Here is a 20,156-nt window from a genome sequence, read left to right on the forward strand (position 1 = left end):
GCTCAGCACTTAAGGGTAAGAGGTTCATTTCATAGCTTTTTCTTGCACCTGTTGAAGGGGGTCCTCCTCCCCACCCCCACCCCAAATCCATTCTCCCTGTCTCTCCCACCCTCTTTCAAGAGCATCATTTTTCCACCCTTAACTGCCACCTAAGGACAGTTATCCAGTGAACACAGACCGAGGGGAAGTGGTAATAGTGAAGCCAAATGCTTATGTTTTTCCCTGCAGTAGGGCAACATTTTTCATCTCTTATTTTCCTTGGCCAGGCGAAAGATGTCATTCAGGGAACCCCAGGTGTTCTGAAGATGAAAAGGAAGGTAGGGGGCCTGGCCCCGTGCTTATTAACCACAGAGAGAATTTGGTTCACTTCAAGAAATAGTAAAATAATGGCACGGGAGAGACAATGACTCTTAATGAATTCATGTGAGTAAAGTGTGCGGTGACCAGTGTGGGGACAGGCAGTCCCGAGGCCGCCTTCCGGAAGAGAAAAACAAAACAATTGTTTTCCATTGCTATACAGTATTTACCTCCCTCTCCTGAGGCACACAGGGCCACTCGGATTTCATGTCCAATGCCAGGATTGCTTCTGTCTGAGTGCCCTGGCAGCCATATAATTTAAATAAGGCCAGTGAGATGCCACACTGGAGCCCACAGTCAGGCTTGAGGTAGGAATCATCTCAGCTGCTCCCTCAGCCAGGTGAGTTGTTCCACTTCCATTTCCTCCCCCCGCAAAAAAAAACCCTCCCTCAGGGACCAGGAGCCCCCCCCCCCTCAAATCCCACCCACCCGCAGGGTTGAACGTCTTCAGCGTTCAAATGCCACCTTTCCCGTTCAGACCAAAGCCCCGCGGAACCTATCAACCGCCTGGAAAATAAAACAGCCTCCCAGGCCCTGTGGAAAAAAAGGGAAAAGAAATAAATCACCGCGGCTGCCTCTAACTCTGGACAGGTGGCACCTTGGCACAAGCGCACTGAAATCACTTTCTTCCTGGGCTGCAGAGAGCTGAATCCCTTTGCCAGCAAGACCAGCATCCCTCAATCTGGAAGGGGGGAGTGTGCTGGGGAGGAGCCTGGAGCTCAGGGCGAGAGGTCTGTGACCTCCCTCGAAGTCGCGCTATCGGCCTTGGTCGGCGTATCTAGTGTAAACGCGGTTTTCACACATAAATAACGTGCCACATCTGGCCCTTCGGTTTTATGGCTTCTTAGCGACGGAGCAATTTATAGATGGCGACCTTGTTAACCAGCAGCCCGGCTCGCCAGGACTGCAGGGTCCAAGGCACGGCTGGGGACGGAGGAGGGGCGAGGGAGACGAGAGACCAGGGTCCCAGATCTCCAGCTCAGGGGGCGCTAAGGAGAAGGAACCTACTCGCCTGTTTGGGGGCCAGGGGCCGAGGGAAGGTGGCAGCCGCCCTCCCCCCAAGCCGGCCATGTGGCAACTGAGAGAGCCATCGAAGCCCAAGTGTGTTTGCGCTCATACCCAATTTATTACCGCTGAACATATGGCCAATATTTTGACTCACGTCAGTCGGGCAAGGAAAACAAACAGAGCGCGCGCGGCGCGGGGGAGCGGCCCCCGCCGCTGGGCTGCGCGGCCGCCGTGGGGCCCGGCGCCGGGAGGGTGGGGCCGCCGGGCCCGGGCCGAGCCGGGAGGGGGGCGCTCGCCCGCCGCGCCGCGCCGCGCCACAGCCCGAGCGCCCGCGGCCCGGCAGCCGCCCGCGGCGCGGGATAAAGAGCGGCCGGGGCTGTGCGCGCTCGCCGAGCCCGGGCTCCAGCGGCGCAGCCGCGCTCCAGGTGAGCCTCCCGCTGGCGCGCGGTGCCGGGGGCACCGGGGGCGCCGTGACCGCGGCTGAAACTGGGCGCTGCAAGGGAGCCGGGCGTCGCCCCTCGCTGTCAGGTGCGGACTGTCGGCGCCTCCCGCCCCAGCTCCCGCGCGGGCCGCCGCAGCCACCGGGGACCGGAACGCGCTCCGGGCGCTGTCCGTGCGGCAGGCCAGGGGAGCGGCTTTCGGGGCACCGCATTGCCCTCCGAGCTGTGCCAAGGTTGCGCGCCCCGCCCTCTCACCGCTCTCGACTCGGCTCGGTCCCCAAGCCGCGGAGTCCGAAAGCAGCAGGTGGACAAGTGCTGGGCGTCTAAAGTCCTCCGCTGCCTCGGCTGGTCACGAGGGGGGCACTCGGGGAGGGACCGAGCCCCGCCAGTCACGCCCGCGGACACGAAAAGTTCTACCTGCCGCCGAGGCCAGGTGCTGCGGCCGCCGCGCGCTTTCCGGCACCGCCCGGGCAACCGGACTGCCCCGGGGCCTGGGCAGGTGCTGGGGACTGAGGAGCGGGTGGAGGGAGGGGCGCGGCGCCGGCGGCCGTGCCGCAAGCCCCGCCCGGGAGGGCGCGCGGTGGGGGAAGGGCGCGGGGAGGGGGGTCCGGGTAGGTGGAGGGCTAGATAAAGACGCGCCTTGAAAGGCGGCGGGGCTGTCGCCGCAGCGCCGGGAAGTGGGAGGCGGAGCGGGCGCGCGGAGCGCCTCGCCAGCCCCCTCCCCACTGCCGGTACCGGATGCTCCTCGGCTGCCCCGGCCGGCCGGCCGTGGCAAGGAAGGGCCTCCTCTGCACCCACCTCCGCCCGGTGAGTCTCCCCCTGGGCGCCGTGGAGGGGCTCGGGATTGAGGGCTAAGGCAGCGGCAGAAGTCCCGAAGGTAATCTGGAGATGGCGCCTAATGGAGAAGACCTGGGCCACGAGGTGGGGGACAGTGAGGAGGAGGAGGAGGAGGAGGAAGGTAAGTGACGGGAGTTGCAGGCAGGAAGGACCAGGGCTGGGGGCTGAGCAGTGGTCGGGGGTCTCTGGGGAAGCGGTTCAAGCATGCACTTTGAGGGGGCGAGTGTCGCCCGGGTCGCGCCAGGCGCCGGACAGTTCTTCATTTGCGTCGGTAGAGATCGCCAGAGGATCAGAAATGAACCTCGGTAGGGTCTGCTGAGGTCCTGGTCTCAGAGGGGCTCCCCCTGTGCTCCAAACCCTTCCCCCGCCACCACCACCACCACCACACGCAACACTGTAAAGAGGCCCTTTGGCGCGCTTCTCGTGCCTTCTGGACTTCAGTGGCGCTCGGGGGTAAAAAGGGGGCGTTGCGTCTGGAGGAGATTTGTGGACTTTTGGTGCTCAGATTGGAGAAGTGAGAGGGCGAACCCTGGGACCCGGCTTCCTCTCCTGCCGAGGGCCTTGCGGGTCGGTCCCTAGTCCTTCCAGGCCCCAGCCCTTCTCTCAGCAGGGCTTCCCCGCGCAGGCGATGGCCACGTTTCACATCAGCCCGCCTGGCCCAGCTTTAAGCGCCGAATACTAACCGTTAGGACAGGCCGCTTGTTTTTCGAAGTCTGTAGTAATGATTGTGTCACGTGTTAAGTAAATTCAGATAAGAACATGCTTTCAGCGCCTTGTTTCCTTGAGAAACCCAAATCTCCTGCATTGAAATCGCCCTTATCGGGGGAAGGTCGGGCTTGGCTGGAAGAACGTTCCTGAAGGCAACACTGACGATGCGTAATCTCATTGTAACATATTTAATCTTTAGAGCACCGCGAACGAATAAAGCAGAGGAGTTTGCCTGGAGGGACATAGTGCTTGGTTCCCCCAATAAACTGGTGACAATGGATTGGCTGGGACAGGCTCATTTGGCCCAAGGGGGGCTTAGAGCTGCGTTTTTAAAGCAAATGTTGGAGGCAAGCCGGTTCCATTTTGCAGCGTGCCCCGAGCCACATTTCGTGTTCAGTTTAACATCCATGAAAGTTAAACGGCTTTTCTTGCCTTTTATTTTATAGGATGCATTTTCAAAGATCTTATTAAAGTGCATTTATCAAAGTCCTAACATATGTCCGCGGGGTCTTACGCCCACACAATGAGGCTGATTAATAGAAATCCTAATTTCTATCACAATTTATGTCCCCGGGAGATATGTGTGGTCCCCCCTTCCCTTTTTTGAGGGTAGGTAATTGGGAAAGTGTTGTGTATTTCGCCTTGAAAAAAGACTAGGGGAGGTAGCTCAGTGGATGCCTGCGTCCTGCACTCACAATTAATTGCAGGGGGGCCTCCAGGTTCTGGGTCCCAAGATCAGCTCTTCTCTCCATGGCTTCACAGAGTTCTTGGGGCTCTGGAGGAAGGCAGGCAGCGGGGCCTTTCCCCAGACACAGAATTTGAGCTCTGTCTCTGGGCCTGGAAAACGGATCTGCCCTATACTTTCTTGATGACTTGGGAGGATTATCCTTCTGGGAGGCACCCAGTCATTCTTCCCCACCTGAGACAATGTTAAGAGTTAACACAATATGGACCAAAGAAGAAAAAACTCACTTTAGGCCAGAACCCAAAGTGGGCTGAGATTTTCTTTCCCTTCCCACTAGCCCCCGCGTTCTGGTCCCTCTGTGCAATGGCTGTGGGTCTCCCCTACCAGAGATTTGCCCCTGTAATGGTCTAGCCCCACAAAAGTTGCACAGTGACAGGCCTTCCCAACCCAGTTACTCCACTCTTCTGCCCCATAGGCTGCAGAGATTTCCAAGACCTGTTTCCTTCTCCCCGGGGCAGAAGGCAATGTCAGTTGGGGCTTGGACCCACCATAGACAAGCCTAACTTTCAGTTTTCTGGGTAGGAACAGTCCCTGCTTGGTACCTGGGCCACACTCGTGGACTTCTTTCACCCGGGACGCCAGAGCTGACCCCCTGCTTCCTGCAGCCCCTGTTCCCCACCTGAAGCTGAAGCCACCATCGGGCCGATTTGGAGGCGAGCGTCTTTATCGCCGGGTGTCAGGGAACAGATTGGGCGACATTTTCCTTCCGCATTGATGTGGAGTGCATGCCACGCTCGAGTCTCCAACCCGCGATAAAATAATCGTTTCCTCCGGCAGAACCTTTGTGTCCGCGCCCGTCCTCGCCTGCGCGGGAAGGGGCCACGCGCTTTGTTCCGGGAGTGAATGAAGACCAACGCGTGCACCTTGGCGCTAACCAGACAATAAACTAATCCACTTGAAGGTTGTTATCTGAGATGGGATGTGAGGGGGGCTGAGAGCTCAGCCACATACTGTACCAGGGAAGGAGTTTCTTTTCAACCTCTTTCATTCCAAAAAAAAAGAAAGAAAAGAAATGAAGTCAAACAAATTAGTGTTTCCAAATAAAGGGAAAAGACCTTGTATTTTTAGTGATTGGACGCGCGTTTGTGGGTGGGGAGGGCGAGGGGTGGCCCCTAGGACTGCTGCCGAAGCTTTGGGCTGCTCAAGGCTGCCCCCCCCCTTTAGAGTCAGCCCCCAAGGTGCACCCCCCCCCCCCCAGGACTTTTCCTGTCCTAAACTGCCCTCGAGGACGCGCCTACCAGCAAGCTTTCACCAGCCTGCAAGGGGACGGATGTGAGCAGAGCGCCTCCCAAGAGGCCCTCAAGCCCTGAACAGAGAGGCGCGGAGTAGGGCGCTGGATGCCGCGCCAGCAAGCCCACTTCATCCACAGGCGCACCAAGCCACGTTCCCAGGCGTGGGGTGTGCCCAGGCCTCTCCTTACTTTCCCAAAGTATCTTCCTTTCTTGCCATGTTTGCTGCCCTTAGGAGCTCACCCCTCCCCCAACAGGGGGCGTAAAGCGACGGTGTGGGGCAGCCAGAAGTCGGGACCGCAGGGCGCGCCAGGGCCGCCCCCGTGCTCCGGAGCTCAGAAAAGGCGCTCGTGTTTGAGCTACCTGGGAAAGTAAACAGGTAAACAGTGGGCCAACTTGGAGGGCCACTTGTCCTGGAGTGGGGCCACTTAGCCTGTGTACATTTACCTCCCCTCCTGGGCCTCCGGCGATTGTTCAGTTCCCCCGCCGCCCTCTCCAGCCGCCCGCGCTTCAGTCCCTCCGGAACCCAGAGCGGCGGAAAGGAGCTTAGCGGCCTGGGAAGCTGCCCAAAGGAGGTTCCCTCTAGCCTCCAAGGAGAAAGATTCTCTTCCTCCACTCCCTCACCTCCCTTCGGCCCGGCGACTCCCTTTGCGCCCATCCTAAAAGTAGGAAGAAAGAGTACAGAGTTCGAGATTTGTAAGGAACCTGGAGCCCCAACGCTGAGAATAAAGACCTCTGGCTGCTCTGGCGACGCTGGCATGGGTGCTAGGTGGTGTGTGCTCACCAAAGAAAACCAAAAGCATCTCCCTCCGGCCTAGAACACGCTGGGATCAAATTTCCTGCACCCTCCTCGACTTCGTCCCCAACTTTGCAGCAGCCGAAGGCCCACTGCAGGGTGCTCACGAGCTCCCCGACGCCGGCAGCAGAGCCCAGAGCCCAAACCCAGTCATGGTGGAAGCCAGGACATTGTCCTCCTCTCCTGGCTGCAAGATGGAACCGGGAAAGAATCTACCAAAGAATCCCCAGTGGGGGAGACTACAGCACATTCAGGTAGAGCTGAAACTGGTGCAAGAGGACACTGATATGTTCAGAACTGACACGGGACATTAATAAAGGGCTCTCAGGAGGAGGCGGGTGCTGGGTCCTCTCAGCCTGCTGGCTATGCAGGATCTCGCGTAACAGGAGACCCCTGGCTTGAAAAGGCCAGGCCGTCGTGATCCTGGCCAGACCTCTTGGGGAGTCCTCTGAACGCAGTCACCGGTTTAATTTGCGTGTTAAGGTGCGTGTGTGGCCTGGCCCCCGCTCTCCCGGCTGCACGAAATCGAGAAGCATGCTTTGGGCGCCGGACTTGCCCCTGGCCGCCAGCTGGTCCCGCGCCGGCCTCCGGGCGTCCGCAGGCCAGTCCTGGGGGACTTGCATTTTATGATCTTCCTCTAACAAGCCGAGTTTCTCCCCTTCAATTACGGGCCTCCCAGTGGTATCCCAGCGCCTTTTCAATTGCAAATGTCAGCGCTTTGGAAGAGGACGCGGGAACCACGCGGGCGACGAAGGGATGGGGGAAAATGGACTCGCTAGGTCCCAGGAGACAGACCCTGGGCATAGCGGATTCGGCTCCCCAGGGTGCGGAGCCGGGCGGCAGGAGACTAGGCGAGGCTCCCTCCAGCTCCCTCCCTGCCCAGCTGCCCCAAGGCCAGCGGAAGGAAAAGCGCTGGCACAGGCTGGAGTGATGGTGCAGGAGGGAGCCGAGATCAGGTCTGGGCGGGCACGGGAAGTGTGGCCCCCGCAAGTGCCCCTGGAAGGGGATCCTGCGACCTGAGGAGCCAAAGACTCCATCTGGTTGAGGCCAAGGGGCAGCCGCGTGGGAGTCTGGCCTTCCCTAAATTGGGCTGGGGGCTTCCTTCTCAAGGCCCATTGTTAGCACTCCCCCCTCCCACCCCACCCCCACCCGCACCCCCCAGTGATTAATTCCCAGGAGCCTGGATTCCGGTAGGAAAACAGAGGTCTGTCTCTCAGGTGCTCTGCCCACCGTGCAGGCTCCCAGGGGGAGGGGAGGGGACGTGGTCAACAGTGGCAGTGCTGATTAGATCCTGGGAGAAAGGCCCACAATGTTGGGGGAAGGGAGGGAGAAGTTGGGAACTATATGGAACTGGGTGGTTCCAAGCTGAGGAAGTGAGCGGGCTCCAGGGAAGGCGGCTGGGAGCCCCTCCCCCGCCCTTTGGGAGAGAGGAATCAGAGGGTTTGTAAAAAGGGACACTTCTTGCCCAAAGACCATTTTATGTGCAACCCGAGAATTGGCCTGGCCCAAGTAGACTCATTTCTGACCCTTCCCCATCCCTGCAGCCTGCCCTGGTCCCCAAGAGATACCCCCCTCCCCCATGGGACGGAAGAATCAGAGAAGGAACCACAGGAAGCTCTCTGCAATGCTTGGGTTGAGGAACTTTTTCTCACCAGTTTAGCCGCTCGGTAACAATGGTTGGGGCAGGCCCACCCTGCCCCTGTTTCCAAACTGGGCCTCTGCGACTCCTGAAGAACCAACTTCCCTCCTCAGACTGGACCGGCCGGAGAACGCCCCCGTTTAAGGGGGGAGGGGAGGCAACGAGAAGGGAGGCTGAGAAAGACGGAGGCTGGAAGGAGAGGAAAAAGCACGAAAAGTAATGGGTTCGAGGAACACGATTCAAACCAGTTTCTAATTCTTGCAGGGGAAAAAAGAAGGAGGGGTAGAAAGGAAAAAAAGAAAAAGGAGGAGAAAGAGGAATGGGGAGCGTCGACATGAAGGGGTTTCCTTAATATTGTGGACGGATTCAGAAATGAATGAAGAGATAGTCCATTGAAAAGGGTTGAATGCCATGACAACTAGGAACAACCTTAGATTTATTCCAAACAGTTAGGACACATTGAAAGAGGGCGTCAATCATGTATTATTTCGCCACTGAAATAAATGCAAAAACCGCGCCGGGACAAAGGCTTCCAACGGGAGCGGGACATTTGTCTACATTTCGCTCATTGTCCGCAGCTTAGCAATCGGTTTGTATTTGTGTTTGCCCGGGTCCGACCACCCAGGACGCGCCGACGAGGGGCTCGCTCGAACCTGGGCCATTGTCACCCACGTCACATACTGGGGGCGAGGCGGCGAGGGCCGCAGAAAGCCGCCGAGCGGCTCGGGGAGAGGCGCCCTCGCTAGGCGCTGGCAACCCGGGGGCGGCAGGGGCACTGCGGCGGCCGCAGCTGCGCGCGAGGGGGACGCGGCGCCCGCGCGCTCCGCTCGCCAGCGCTGAGGCGACCCCGGCCAAGGGCAGAGGGGAGCCCGGACCCCCCGCGCGGCCTTATGCGCCCCTCCCCGCCCCCAGGCCTAGCACCTTCCTGATGCTCTTCCGGCGGGGACGAGCATCAGGTAGCAACCGTCCCCCCTCCCCCAAAAACCCTCGAATCAGGGGTGGGAAGTGCGGCGAGGGTTTTTCCTTCCTAGCGCCGAGGAGGAGGTGCTGTCCCAGAAAAGTTCAGTTCCCGGGCCGGCGAGAGGTTGGGAACTTCACACAAACCCAAGGCGAGCTGGGAGCCTGGAGCGTGTCCTCGAATCGCGCCTAAAGGGGACGAAATGAAAGGACTTGCGTGGGAGAAGGAAACTCTGGACAAAACGCAGCATCCTCCGCCCGTCCCGCGTACCTTCCCCCGGCTTTCGGGGTCCCCATCCGGGGTGGCGACAGCGCCCCCGCCCCCCACCCCTTTCCTCTCCTTTCCCGCCGCTGCACCTCTCCCGGAGGCATAATAGGGGGCAGGAAGGTTGCCGGGCCGTCCGCCCTGCCCTCCACCCGGTGTACGCGGCCCTCGGAGTCCCAGGCGGCGGGGCCGGGGTCCGAACGCCGCCCCAGTTAGAGTCCCCCACCCCCACCCCGCCCCTCCCTTGGGCCGCCTGCAAGGCCGAAAGTGAACTGCGCAGCGCTCCTCGGCCGCAAAGAAATGGAGGGGGTGAGGGGGGAGGCGGAGAGAAGGAAATAAATAAGTCTTTAGCAAATAAAGGGTGGCTGGAGAGGGGGTGTCGCTTGGTGGTGGCTCCAGCCGGCCCCGAGCCATAACCCTCTCCTGGGTTTCGGGCTCTTTCGGCGTTAACTAGAATCAATTACTTGCCTTGTCATTTCTAGTACTCAACCTTAAGCCTCAACCAAAATATTGACCTAGGAGGCTTACAGAAGTTGGGCTCTTGCCATTTGAACCGGATCTTGTTTAGGGAACCACCAGCGATGGAAAGGAGAGATTTCCGCGGCTCAGACTTCGCCCCCTCCCCCTTTTCCACAGGCGCCACAAATCGCCAATTTTCCGGCTTGCTGGGGGTGGGCACGCGGGGGCGGCGAGGTAGGAACCGGTGAATGTTAAGAAGGATTTCTTTTCCCTCCTCTTGGTTTCTGTTTTGTTTTCTCTCCTCCTCAGCTTTTTTTAAGATGCAATTCGTTAAAACAGCCCTTTCAAGTGTATGGACTCGCGAGCGACGCGGTGGTCCTTTGTATGTAAATACTGGGTAAAAAAAAAAGGCTCGCCCCGTCTTTGCAATTAATTGACACGTTACACCTCTCATCTTGCTCTAGAGGGCCGTTGGCTGGGAGCGCGGAGCTCCCCAAAACCCACAATTTCACATCTGCAAATACTGTCTTCATCCACTTGACTTCCAAGACCCGCCCACACGTGTCCAACCTTTGCGTTTTAACGTCTCCCCCCCTTTTTTTCCACCCTTCTCTCGCTCCCTCTCTCGCTCCCCCTCCCTCACTCCCTCCCTCTCTTTCTCCCCCTCCCCCCTCTCACCAGGTTCGTGAGTGGAGCCCAGCCTTATATGGACTGATCGCTCGGGCAATGGCCCATTTTTTCCTCGCCACCAGCCGCCACCGCGCGCCGAGCGGCCGCTGGAGCCCGAGTTGACGCCGCCTTGGCACCCCTCCTGGAGTTACAAACTAGGGCCCGGCCCGCGGCGCTCCGGGGCGCAGGCCGCCAGCTCCCTGCGTTCATTTCCCCGCGCTCTCGGAGAAGACACAGACGCTGTATTGGACTTTTATTTCCCCCCTTTCCCTTCCCTATAGTTTCTTTCTTTTTTAAAAATAATAATTTTCTCAATAATTAAAGCCCATCCCCCCTCCCCTCCCCCAATCCTTCCCCCCATATCCCCTTCCCACCCCAATTGGGGAGCGCCACGAATTGACCAAGTGAAGCTACAACTTTGCGACATAAATTGCGGGGTCCAGAGCCATGTCGCTGACCAACACAAAGACGGGGTTTTCGGTCAAGGACATCTTGGACCTGCCGGACACCAACGATGAGGAAGGCTCGGTGGCCGAAGGGCCAGAGGAGGAGAGCGAGGGGCCGGAGCCCGCGAAGAGGGCCGGGCCGCTGGGGCAGGGCGCCCTGGACACGGTGCAGAGCCTGCCCCTGAAGAACCCCTTCTACGACAGCAGCGACAACCCATATACGCGCTGGCTGGCCAGCACCGAGGGACTCCAGTACTCGCGTAAGTAGCGGAACTTGGCCGCCGCGGCGGTCGCCGCCTGTCTTCCTGTGGTCGCAGCCTGGGCCGGACGCTGGGGGAGAAAGGGGACGGAGCCATTTACGCCGGATCCCTCACCCTGCACCCCTGGAAAGCGTTTCAGCACTTGTTTAGAAGGCCCTAATACTTTCCTCCGCGTCGAGCCCCGCTAGTCCCAGAAAAAGCCTCGGTCTCGGATATTTTTTTCAAAGCGAGAAATTGGGGGGGGGGGGACTACTTCCCAAGGGCTGGTTACAGCAGTCAGCTGGGACTGATGGCTCTAGCTGGGGCTCCCCCGTTCGGACAGCCGGGAGGGACTGGCCTGGAGCACTGGAGCGAGCCAGCAAGCCTCGGGGCATGGGGAGAGGGTGGGGGAGGCTCCCGGCGGCCCGCGTATAAATGGCTCACCCTGCCCCCTGCGCGATCATAGAGGACGCTTTGTGCGGCGCGGAGGGTGTCGAGAAAGTCGAAAGCAAAAACGAAGGCCCCCAAAAACCTGCCTTAAATGGCTGAGCCGATCAATGCCGGGATTGTGGGATTTTTCTTTTAAAAATCTGCCCACGTCTCTCCCGAGAGGAAACTGCTTAAGGGGGCCGGAGCCCTGAACCCGCGATGATCATCTCCGTGCGTCACTCCCCCGAAATACGCACCCACACTGTGCGAACCCCTAGTAACGCACGTCCTGAGCCCCCACTCCCGCCGCTTCTCCTCTTTCCCCTGGGGGAGGCCGATGGCTTTGTCATGCGTGGAGCAGGGCTGGGGTCAAGGCGAAGACAGTGGGGCCGGGCTGAGGGGTGCAGAGGGCTGGGGGCGCACCGAGGATCCCAGGCGCACAGGGTCTGGCCCAGCCTGCGCGCGGCTTCCAGTAGCCTGACGCGCTTCTCTCTCCCCCAGTGCACGGGCTGGCGGCCGGCGCGGCGCCCCAGGACTCGAGCTCCAAGTCCCCGGAGCCCTCGGCCGACGAATCACCGGACAATGACAAGGAGACCCCAGGCGGCGGGGGGGACGCGGGCAAAAAGCGGAAGCGGCGGGTGCTCTTCTCCAAGGCGCAGACCTACGAGCTGGAGCGGCGCTTCCGGCAGCAGAGGTACCTGTCGGCGCCTGAGCGCGAGCACCTGGCCAGCCTCATCCGCCTCACGCCCACGCAGGTCAAGATCTGGTTCCAGAACCACCGCTACAAGATGAAGCGCGCCCGGGCAGAGAAAGGTATGGAGGTGACGCCCCTGCCCTCGCCGCGCCGGGTGGCCGTGCCCGTTTTGGTCAGGGACGGCAAGCCGTGCCACGCGCTCAAAGCCCAGGACCTGGCAGCCGCCACCTTCCAGGCGGGCATCCCCTTTTCGGCCTACAGCGCGCAGTCTCTGCAGCACATGCAGTACAACGCCCAGTACAGCTCGGCCAGCACCCCCCAGTATCCGACAGCACACCCCTTGGTCCAGGCCCAGCAGTGGACTTGGTGAGCGCCGCCGCCCGGAGACTCGCGGCCCTAGGCCCTGGCCCCACCCCGGCGGCGGCGGCGGCGGCGACGCGGACTCGGTCCTTAGGGTGATTATTATTATTATAATTATTATTATGGAGTCGAGTTGACTCTCGGCTCTGTTGGGGAGGCGCGGGAGGTTGCCTGTGCCTCCTTGGAGCGGCAGATTCCACCACCCAGCTCTGCCCCGTCCTCTCTCCTTGTGAACCTTTGGAGAGGGCTGAACTATAAGCCGTGTTTACAGAATGTTTGCGCAGCTTCACTTTTTTGCCCCTCCCCACGGGGACCGAATCGTCCCAGCGTTAACCTCCTCACTTGTGAAGAGAAAAAGACCAACCCACTCCCCACCCCCTGCTTTTGTGAATTTTGTAAAATATATTTGTGTGAGTAGCGATATTGTCAGCCGTCTTCTTTTAAAGCAAGTGGAGAACACTTTAAAAATATCGAGGATTTTTCTCCTTTTTTTAAATAAGAAAATACTAAATATTTATGGCCATGTAAACATTCAGACAACTGGTGGCAGATTTCGATTTTCGTTGTAAATATCTGTGGTGACTGTTGCCAAAATGACATTCAGGACAGGCCTGTTCCCCCTCAGGGCCTAACTCCTTTCTTTGTGGTTTTTTTTCGGTTTGCTTACGTTTGGTTTCTCCTGCTCTCGTCTTTCTTTTTTTATTTTGTTCAGTGCAAACATTTCTTAAATATGAAAAAGGAAAAAGTGTAGGCAAGAAGCCCTCTGCCCCATCTTCCGGGTCCTGAGCCCCGGAAGTTGGAGCTCAGCGGTTCGGTGCGTTTCCCCAAGAGCGCCGGGCGCTGAAAGCTTTCGATTTTTTTAAATAAGAATTTTAATAAAAATCCTGTGTTTAAAAAAACCAAGCCCAGCCCTCCTGTTTGTCTTACTTTGTCGCCCTGCGCCAGGCCCGGAGGCCTTGGGAAAGGAGCCCGGCCAAACGGCTAGCCGCGCTCTCACCCGGCTTCCCCTCGGAGCCGGGGGCCAGGGCCGCGCGAGGCGCTGGATAGACTCCCCGGACAGGCCTCACTCCGAGCTCCGGACCCCGGGCCGGGGCGGAAGCGCTTGGCCTCGGGCCTGCGAGCTGTAGACCCAAAGGCCAGGGTCGCCCGCCCTCTCCTGGGCCTCTCACCCGGCCTCGCGCGCTGTCTGAATCCGGGAGGAAAAGTGGAAAACGAGAAGGCAAGGAGAGCAAACCTCCTCGCTGCCCCAAATCTCCGAGTGGCTCCTTCAGCCTGAGAAGCTGTTGAAGCCTCGATAACTTTCACTTTGTCGCGTTTGATTTACCTCGCGCTAAGAAGGGGGCGGGGGCGCTGAGGTTGAGACTGGTTTGCTTTCTCTCCGCTCCCACCCCCTTTTCAAACTTGGCGGACGCCAGCGGCCCAGGAGACAGGTAGAAGACCTGGGCGCGGGAAGGGAGGAAGGGTGAGGCGGGTTTCGGGGCGCTCGAGGCAATAAGGAGGGACGCGGGGACCGGGACGCGGGGGAGGGAGGGGGGTGCAGCGGCCTCCTCTAGGCTCTTTGGCCGGGAGAGCTAAGGACTCGGAGTCAGTGGCAATCCCTGCAAACGGAGCTTTCCCCCTTCTCTTCCGCCCCCATCCTTTCCCGGTTTCCAGCCCCCTCTCCCTGGACCAGGTCCGGTGCCTCGTCCCCTCCTAGCATTTGGCTGCGCGCGATCGCCCAGGCCAGCTGTTTGGCATGAAGCTGGGTGAACTGCTTGCTAGAAAGTAGGAGTTTGGAGGTAGGGTAGTGCGCCCCGGCCTCCGGGGCTGGGGTGAGGAGAGCGGGCAGTGAGCAAACAGCCCCCGGTTCGCCTGGGGGAGGGCGCATGGTCCATCCCTGGTAGAAAACTGATTCCCTCCCACCCTTGTCGCGGGGAGATCTCCTTGGCGGATGCTAGCGCACACTCGCCGGCGCGGGGGAGCGTCTCAGAGGGCCATGTGGACTTGGGGGGAATGGGTGCCCCTCTCCTCTATTTTTCGGTTTCTGAAAACACCCAGGCTCTGTAGCTCAGGGCCCAGCGGGTGCTCTGCGACGCCTTGGGATCGAAAGTTGGCCCCATTCGGAAATTCTATCTCTAGTTTTCTCTCGAGCTCCACCTTCGTGGGTGGGGGTGTGGGGGTCAGGGGGCGAGGAGGCCGAGGAAAGGGAGCGGTCCCAGCTGACTTTCTCGCTCCGTCTAGTTGATGATCAGATTTAATTGAATATCTAAAGCAAACATGATTATCCGTGTGACCAAATCTGCGCGTCAGTAGCACTCAGCGCAACACGCCCAGGGACGTGATTACACGTTATTCCTGCGTTCCGCACCCGCCCCTGGATAACTGAGGGCGCTGGAGTCTTTCTAATACCCTCCTAAATGTCCTTTCCCGTCTCCAGGTTCATCCGGGTTCATCCAGGTTTTTCTAAATGCAGAAGAGTCTCCCTTTGTTCCCCACATTAGCTTGGAAACGTTTGGAGTTTTATTTCTTGCTGTCTGTAAAGGCCAGGAGAATTCTCCCCCGAATAGTTTGCTGTGCAGAAGTCGAATGTTCAACCTGCCCTAATACCAACCACTCCCCCTCCCACTAGTAACTTCTCTGTAACCCCCAATCCGCGGAGAAGGGAGGTGAGAGTTCCTAGCCCCTTGGAGTGCAGTTGTCACAAGGCCTGAGGCACAGCTCCAAGACTCAGGCCCCAGGACTTCTGGGGGCCAAGAATGATCATAGGAACCCCCCAGACCTCCAAAGAGGAGGGAAGGAGCTTGGAAGGTCCAAATTCTCTAAGGCTTCCACAGTATGCTCGTTGAGGGCGCGTTTTGGGCGGTAGCCAGGCCCGCGAGCCCGCAGTCTGGGTGTGCGCTCGCGCGGCCGGGAGCCGGGGAGGTGGGTCCAGCGCCTGCCTCTCTCTGTCCTCGGGTCCCTATAGAGTCAATAAAAGCGCCCGCAGAGCCCTGTGTGGCCCTAACCCCAGCGCCCTGGGAGCGCACCCGGCGCAGGGTCTGCTACGGCAGTCTATCTTCGCCCAATCTACAGCGGGCCGCACAAAACGGCACAATGGGAGAGCTGGGAGCCGGGGATGTTAGAGGCGTGCATATTAAAAAGGGACAGAGAAAGGATCGCGGGGGACAGAGAGAGGGGAAGAGGGAGAAAGGGCCCGCCGCCCCCCGCACCATTCAGCGCGCTTATCGCGGGCAGTGAATCCCGGAGTCAGGCAGAAGTCTCCTTGGGGTTTTGTTGGGCCTGTCACTGGGTCCCTTTGTCATCCGCGGGCTCCATGCTGGATTCCATATGGCCAGCTGGGCCGAGGGAGCGCGAGGAGGGACCCGCACAAAACCCAAATTGTGTCCGGCTTTCAAACCCTGTATTGTTGTCTGTGAAAGGAAGACGCATTAAAAATTCGTGCTATATCTATTGGGGAGGAGGTTGGAGGAGGGGAAAAAAGCCACCCCTGTCTTTGATGGCTTCAGAGGGCGCTAGCCCCGCCCAGGCCCCATGACACGCCGAGAGCTGGATATCTTTCTCTCTTCCCTCTCTCTCCCTCTCTCTCTCTCTCTTTCTCTGTCTCTTCCACCAAATACTGGCTCTAACGCTCAGGCTCAGGTCTGCGAACCGTATGCCCTAAGCGTTGCGGCTCCTTGAGCGCGCTTGGCGTGTTGCTGTGAGCCAGAACTGGCAGTTAGCTTCTCCTGCCTGGGAGCCCCGCGTCGAAGCCCTCGGACCGTGCCGCTGCAGGAGGAGATCCGAAGTGCCTGGCCCTGGGGGATGCTCGGACCCCGCAGGCTTCGCAGCTCCACGGTAGATGAAATCCAGTCCTCTTGCTCCCGCACCGGAACCGGAACCGTGGCGACGCCTGAGCGTAGAGAGCCACCCTTCCACGCGCTGCGGGAAAGGCTCGGAGAGGCCGAGGGACGGCTCAGTCCTGGGTCCAGCTGGATTTTGGCTGCGGGCGGCTCTGAGGCCCCTTCCACCTAGCCAGACCACCAATCCCCTGTCATTCGAATTATGCGCAGGGATCCCATGGGCATCTCGGTGCGACAAGAAACCAGTTCAAGAACTTCTTTCACCAGCCCCCCACGCCTCATGTCGGAGTAAAGAGGGACTTCCTCTCTGATTCTCAATGTCTCCTGCACCGTTTGGCTAGCAGAAGGCAATGACAGAGACACAGAGCGGAGCTTCCCAGGAATTTGCCTGCCGTTTGCCTCTCCTAAGCAGTCCGAGTCAGCGTGGGGCAGTCGCTGATCTTTGGGTCATGCCTTTCCCCAGTAGCCGAGTCAAAAACCCCCATAAGCATCCCCCAAACGAAAAATATGTGCTAAACAAAAAGCTCATGCTGAGCTCGGTGGGACTAAAAATAGAGCCTGCGCGTGTCCCCTTGGGCAAAGTCACTCAGCCCTTAATGACCACAACTGAGATGGTGGAAATTCCAGCTAATCCAACATATGGGCACTCCCCCTTTTCCTATTTAGTACTACTGTCATATTTAGTAGAATCGGATAATTTGGTGAGAGTAGGAACACCCTTCTCAACCCTCCCCAGCCCCGCCAGGAAACTACTTATTTTCCTTACCTATTGACTGTTGGGCTTAGTTGAGACCTGGTGTGGATTTCTCGAGCCTTTTCAAGAGCCTGGTCATTGAAAAGCTAATCCAATATTTACCGAGCATAAGGACAGTTCTCAGACGTATTTAAGGCCCCTCGCTAAGTGATTACTTAGACTGAAGACAAAGGCCAGGGAAGGGGGCGTCCAGGCGCGCCAGATCCCGCCCCGGGTGGACTCTCCCCACCCAGAGCTAGGAAACCAGGCGCGAACTTGTGAGATGCTGAGGTTCCCCTCCTGTGCTTAAGTGGTGTGTGGATTAGATATTGTGTTGGCCGGTATTTCAGGAAATATGTACTTGTGGCTTCCTGAGAGGCCAGGCGCAATGACACTCTAAACCGTGTCGATATATCATCTTTTATCCAGGATCTGCAAATAAACCCCTGATCCCCTCGGCGCATTATAGCCGCCGCTATCTCTCCAAGGAAGCGATCTGAGTTTTATTGCTTTCACCAACGCCCCAACACACACACACACACCCCTCCCCCGTCTGGTTTTTAAAGGCTCTAATTTTTTTTTTCCTCCGGGGCATCGTTATTAATAAAGAGGCGCATAGGCCTCGGCGCCCCCACCCGAGCAAGTGGGGAAACGCAGACCAGAGGGCCGCCCGCCAGCGCCAGAAGCGGAGTCCCGCAGACGCACTGCCCGGAGTGGGAGAGACTGCGAGGCCCGCACGCCGCCTCGGCCGCCAGGAGGCGCCCCCGCACCGCGCTCCAGCCGCTTGGCTGCGCGCCGGGCCTAGTCCCGGAAGAGCGCCGGGAGGAGACCTGCTCCAGAGGTTCAGGGCTGCATTTCCACGGAAGCATGGCCCCAGGCCGGTGAGGGGGCCGAGGAGGAGTCGGCGGCTCGGAACCAGGATAAGAGCGTGCAAGTCAGACGGCGGCGGGAGCCACCCGCTCCAACCTTGACTTGCCGGTGCACGGGCGGCTTGGAAGGTGCTCGACGACAGGAGCCATCTATCTGCTCTTGATGACGCTCTTTTTCCTCCGTTGTAATCCCCCCCCCCCATCCTTCTACCTCCCATCCCCTCCCCAACTTCCATCGCGAATGGGCACAAACAACAGCAAATTGGTCCTGTGGTCCAGACGCGCGCTGGCGGCTGGGAGGGCTCCACGACGGGCACCAGGGCGCGGTCTCTGCCATCCTGAGCGGTCTCCACGTCCGTGTCCGTATCGTCCCCTGTGAGTGAACGCAGAGTGAGCAGTTCTGTAAGGCTGCGGTGAGTGGGTGTCCAGGGCGTGCAGGGAGCGAGAGAACAATGCCGAAGAGGGATTCTGATTTAGGTTTGGGGGAGAAGGGAGGGAGTCCCAGGAAGAAGAGGCCTCACCTCTCGCCCGCCATCGATTCGGCGCTCCAGCTACTCCTGCTCATCCCCAATCCCAATCAGGTGCCGGTGCTGCTGCCAGCGAAGAAAGACGCAAGAGAAGCCCTCTGCCACCTCACGCTTTTCCCCGGCCATTGGCGAGCAGTGCAGTGGCGCCACCTGGTTACCAGGGGGAGACGCCACGCGGACTCGGGGCCTTGGGGTCTCGGGGAGGGAGGCAAGAACGCCCCCTACCTAAGAGCTCCTTGTGCTGAGGGTTCGATTGGGGCGCAGGGGTATTTGAGAGTGGAAAGAGCGCCAGATTGTAGATGCCTCCTACTTCCAACCCCGCCCTGGTGCCTTTCTGAGAGGCTGGGTCTGGAGCAGCGGACTAGGGGCCGAAAGCGTTAAATTCCTCAATGTCTGTGCTCCCCCCCCCCCCCCCAAAAAAAATAGGGCCTGCAATTCCACCTTGTTTCGCTGATTTTTCCGTGGATGCACGAGGTGGAACTGCCTCCCATCAAAGGCATTCTTGGCTCCAATGGTTGATCCCTTTGCTTTTTTGAGCCCCTCTCTCTCCCCCACCCCTCCCCACCCCTCCCCTCCCCACCCCTCCCCACCCCTCCCCTCCGCGCTCGGCCTTCAACGCTAGCGAATCGATGTCAGATTAGGGACTCTGCAGTGCCCAAGTTGTCCGCGTGGTGGCGCGATTGGATAAGAAAAGACTCCCCCATCGATCACTGTCCTGGAGCGGCGTTCGGACACCTGCAGGATTAAGACATGTATCGGTGAGGTGTGTTTTACACCAGGGCTGAGGGGTCTGTGTGTGTGTGCGCGCGCACGTCTTGTCTGCTTATTTTAGAGAAGAAAGGACAGGTTGCTAAATCTTCATTCTGGAAGAATTAAAACTCTCAGCCCTTGAATTTGGCTCCTGGAGTGTGATGGAAGAGGCTAAAGATATCAATCCCAGCCAACTCCTTATACGCCCCCCTCTTCAGGCTGACACCCATGTAGCCTCCACCACCATGACTAAGTAATAGAATATTTCTATCACCCAAAATACTGCCTCCTGCAGAATATAGGCACCGACTGAAAGACTTAGATGAAAAAAATCCCAGCCCTTTCCTGGCTGCCTGTTTTCACCTGTGGTATTTTTGCCTTCGTTCATAAAATGGTACAAAGAAAGCCACGGTTCTGTGACACCAGCCCCCATACCTGAAGGATGACAACCATCACCATTTATTGAGTATCCACTATGGCCAGGCGCCTGCTAGGCACTTCTGTGTCATCTTATCTGATTGTCACAGCCTATCTGTTCCTTCTACAAATGAGGAAACCGAGTCTCAGAGCAATTAAGCACCCTGTGCATCCGAAGAAGGCAGTATCCTCACAGAGAAAGAGTCCTGGGGGTGGAGGTGGGATTCGCCAGGGTGCCCTATCCTGTTTCAGAAGAGGGGGTCGGGGGGCAGAGACTCTCTCCTGTTCTGCGGGAGGCAGCTGGGTGGCGGGCTTCTCCAGAGCAGGACTCAGCCGTTTCCCACTAGCAATGTGTGCTCAGAGCCCAGCCCGGCTGGTCTGGGTGCGTGGTGCCAGGCCCTTGACTTCCTCCAGGAAACCTGCACACCAGCCCCTCCACTGGGTACTGAGAGGCCATCCTGGGCCAGCAAGTGTTCCCGGAGAGCAAAGGGGGAACAGGCCGAGGGGCCACCTGAGTGGCACACTCTGAGTCTATTCTTACTCCTGAGGCCGTGGCCTGCCATCTCCTTGGTTTTGGTGACATGAGCAACTCCCCTCTCCCCCCAGGATGATAAGGGGAACAAGAAAAATAGATTTTAAATTGTCAATTGTTCTATCCTTAGATGATTGCTTGTCTTTTACCAGATGTGGGAGAAATGGAAAATAAGTTATCATTCTTTTGGGTATAGTGTGGGCTCCCTAATCTGAGAAATTTAGAGAACTTTT

At 58.7% G+C, this 20,156-nt stretch overlaps 1 protein-coding gene and 1 long non-coding RNA gene across 5 annotated transcripts in view; one reads left to right on the forward strand and one right to left on the reverse strand.

Moving 5' to 3' along the window:
- Positions 1-1,639: 1,639 nt before the first annotated feature.
- Positions 1,640-20,156, forward strand: part of NKX2-2 (NK2 homeobox 2) — a 34,336-nt gene continuing 15,819 nt past the window's right edge. Inside the window, exons 1-3 of one of the 3 annotated variants that reach the window (XM_001489173.5) lie at positions 1,640-1,790; positions 10,122-10,815; positions 11,725-13,180. In XM_001489173.5, coding sequence (XP_001489223.1) covers positions 10,557-10,815; positions 11,725-12,287 — 822 coding nt within the window. In that variant the 5' untranslated portion in view covers positions 1,640-1,790; positions 10,122-10,556 and the 3' untranslated portion in view covers positions 12,288-13,180. Of the gene's footprint in view, positions 1,791-2,475; positions 2,613-10,121; positions 10,816-11,724; positions 13,181-20,156 lie in introns of those variants that run through there. The other 2 variants (XM_070246861.1, XM_070246862.1) reach the window with 2 other exon arrangements.
- On the reverse strand, positions 8,179-10,232 carry LOC138919986 (uncharacterized). Of its 2 annotated transcripts, none has more exons than XR_011430569.1 (2): positions 10,119-10,232; positions 8,179-8,905 (listed from the first exon to the last, which is right to left on the reverse strand). It is a non-coding gene; the product is annotated as an uncharacterized lncRNA (long non-coding RNA). The 2 variants fall into 2 exon arrangements; XR_011430570.1 differs by lacking the exon at positions 10,119-10,232 and adding an exon at positions 9,074-9,199.

Source organism: Equus caballus, chromosome 22, assembly GCF_041296265.1.
Source record: "Equus caballus isolate H_3958 breed thoroughbred chromosome 22, TB-T2T, whole genome shotgun sequence".
In the NCBI taxonomy this organism is placed as follows: Eukaryota; Metazoa; Chordata; class Mammalia; order Perissodactyla; family Equidae; genus Equus; species Equus caballus.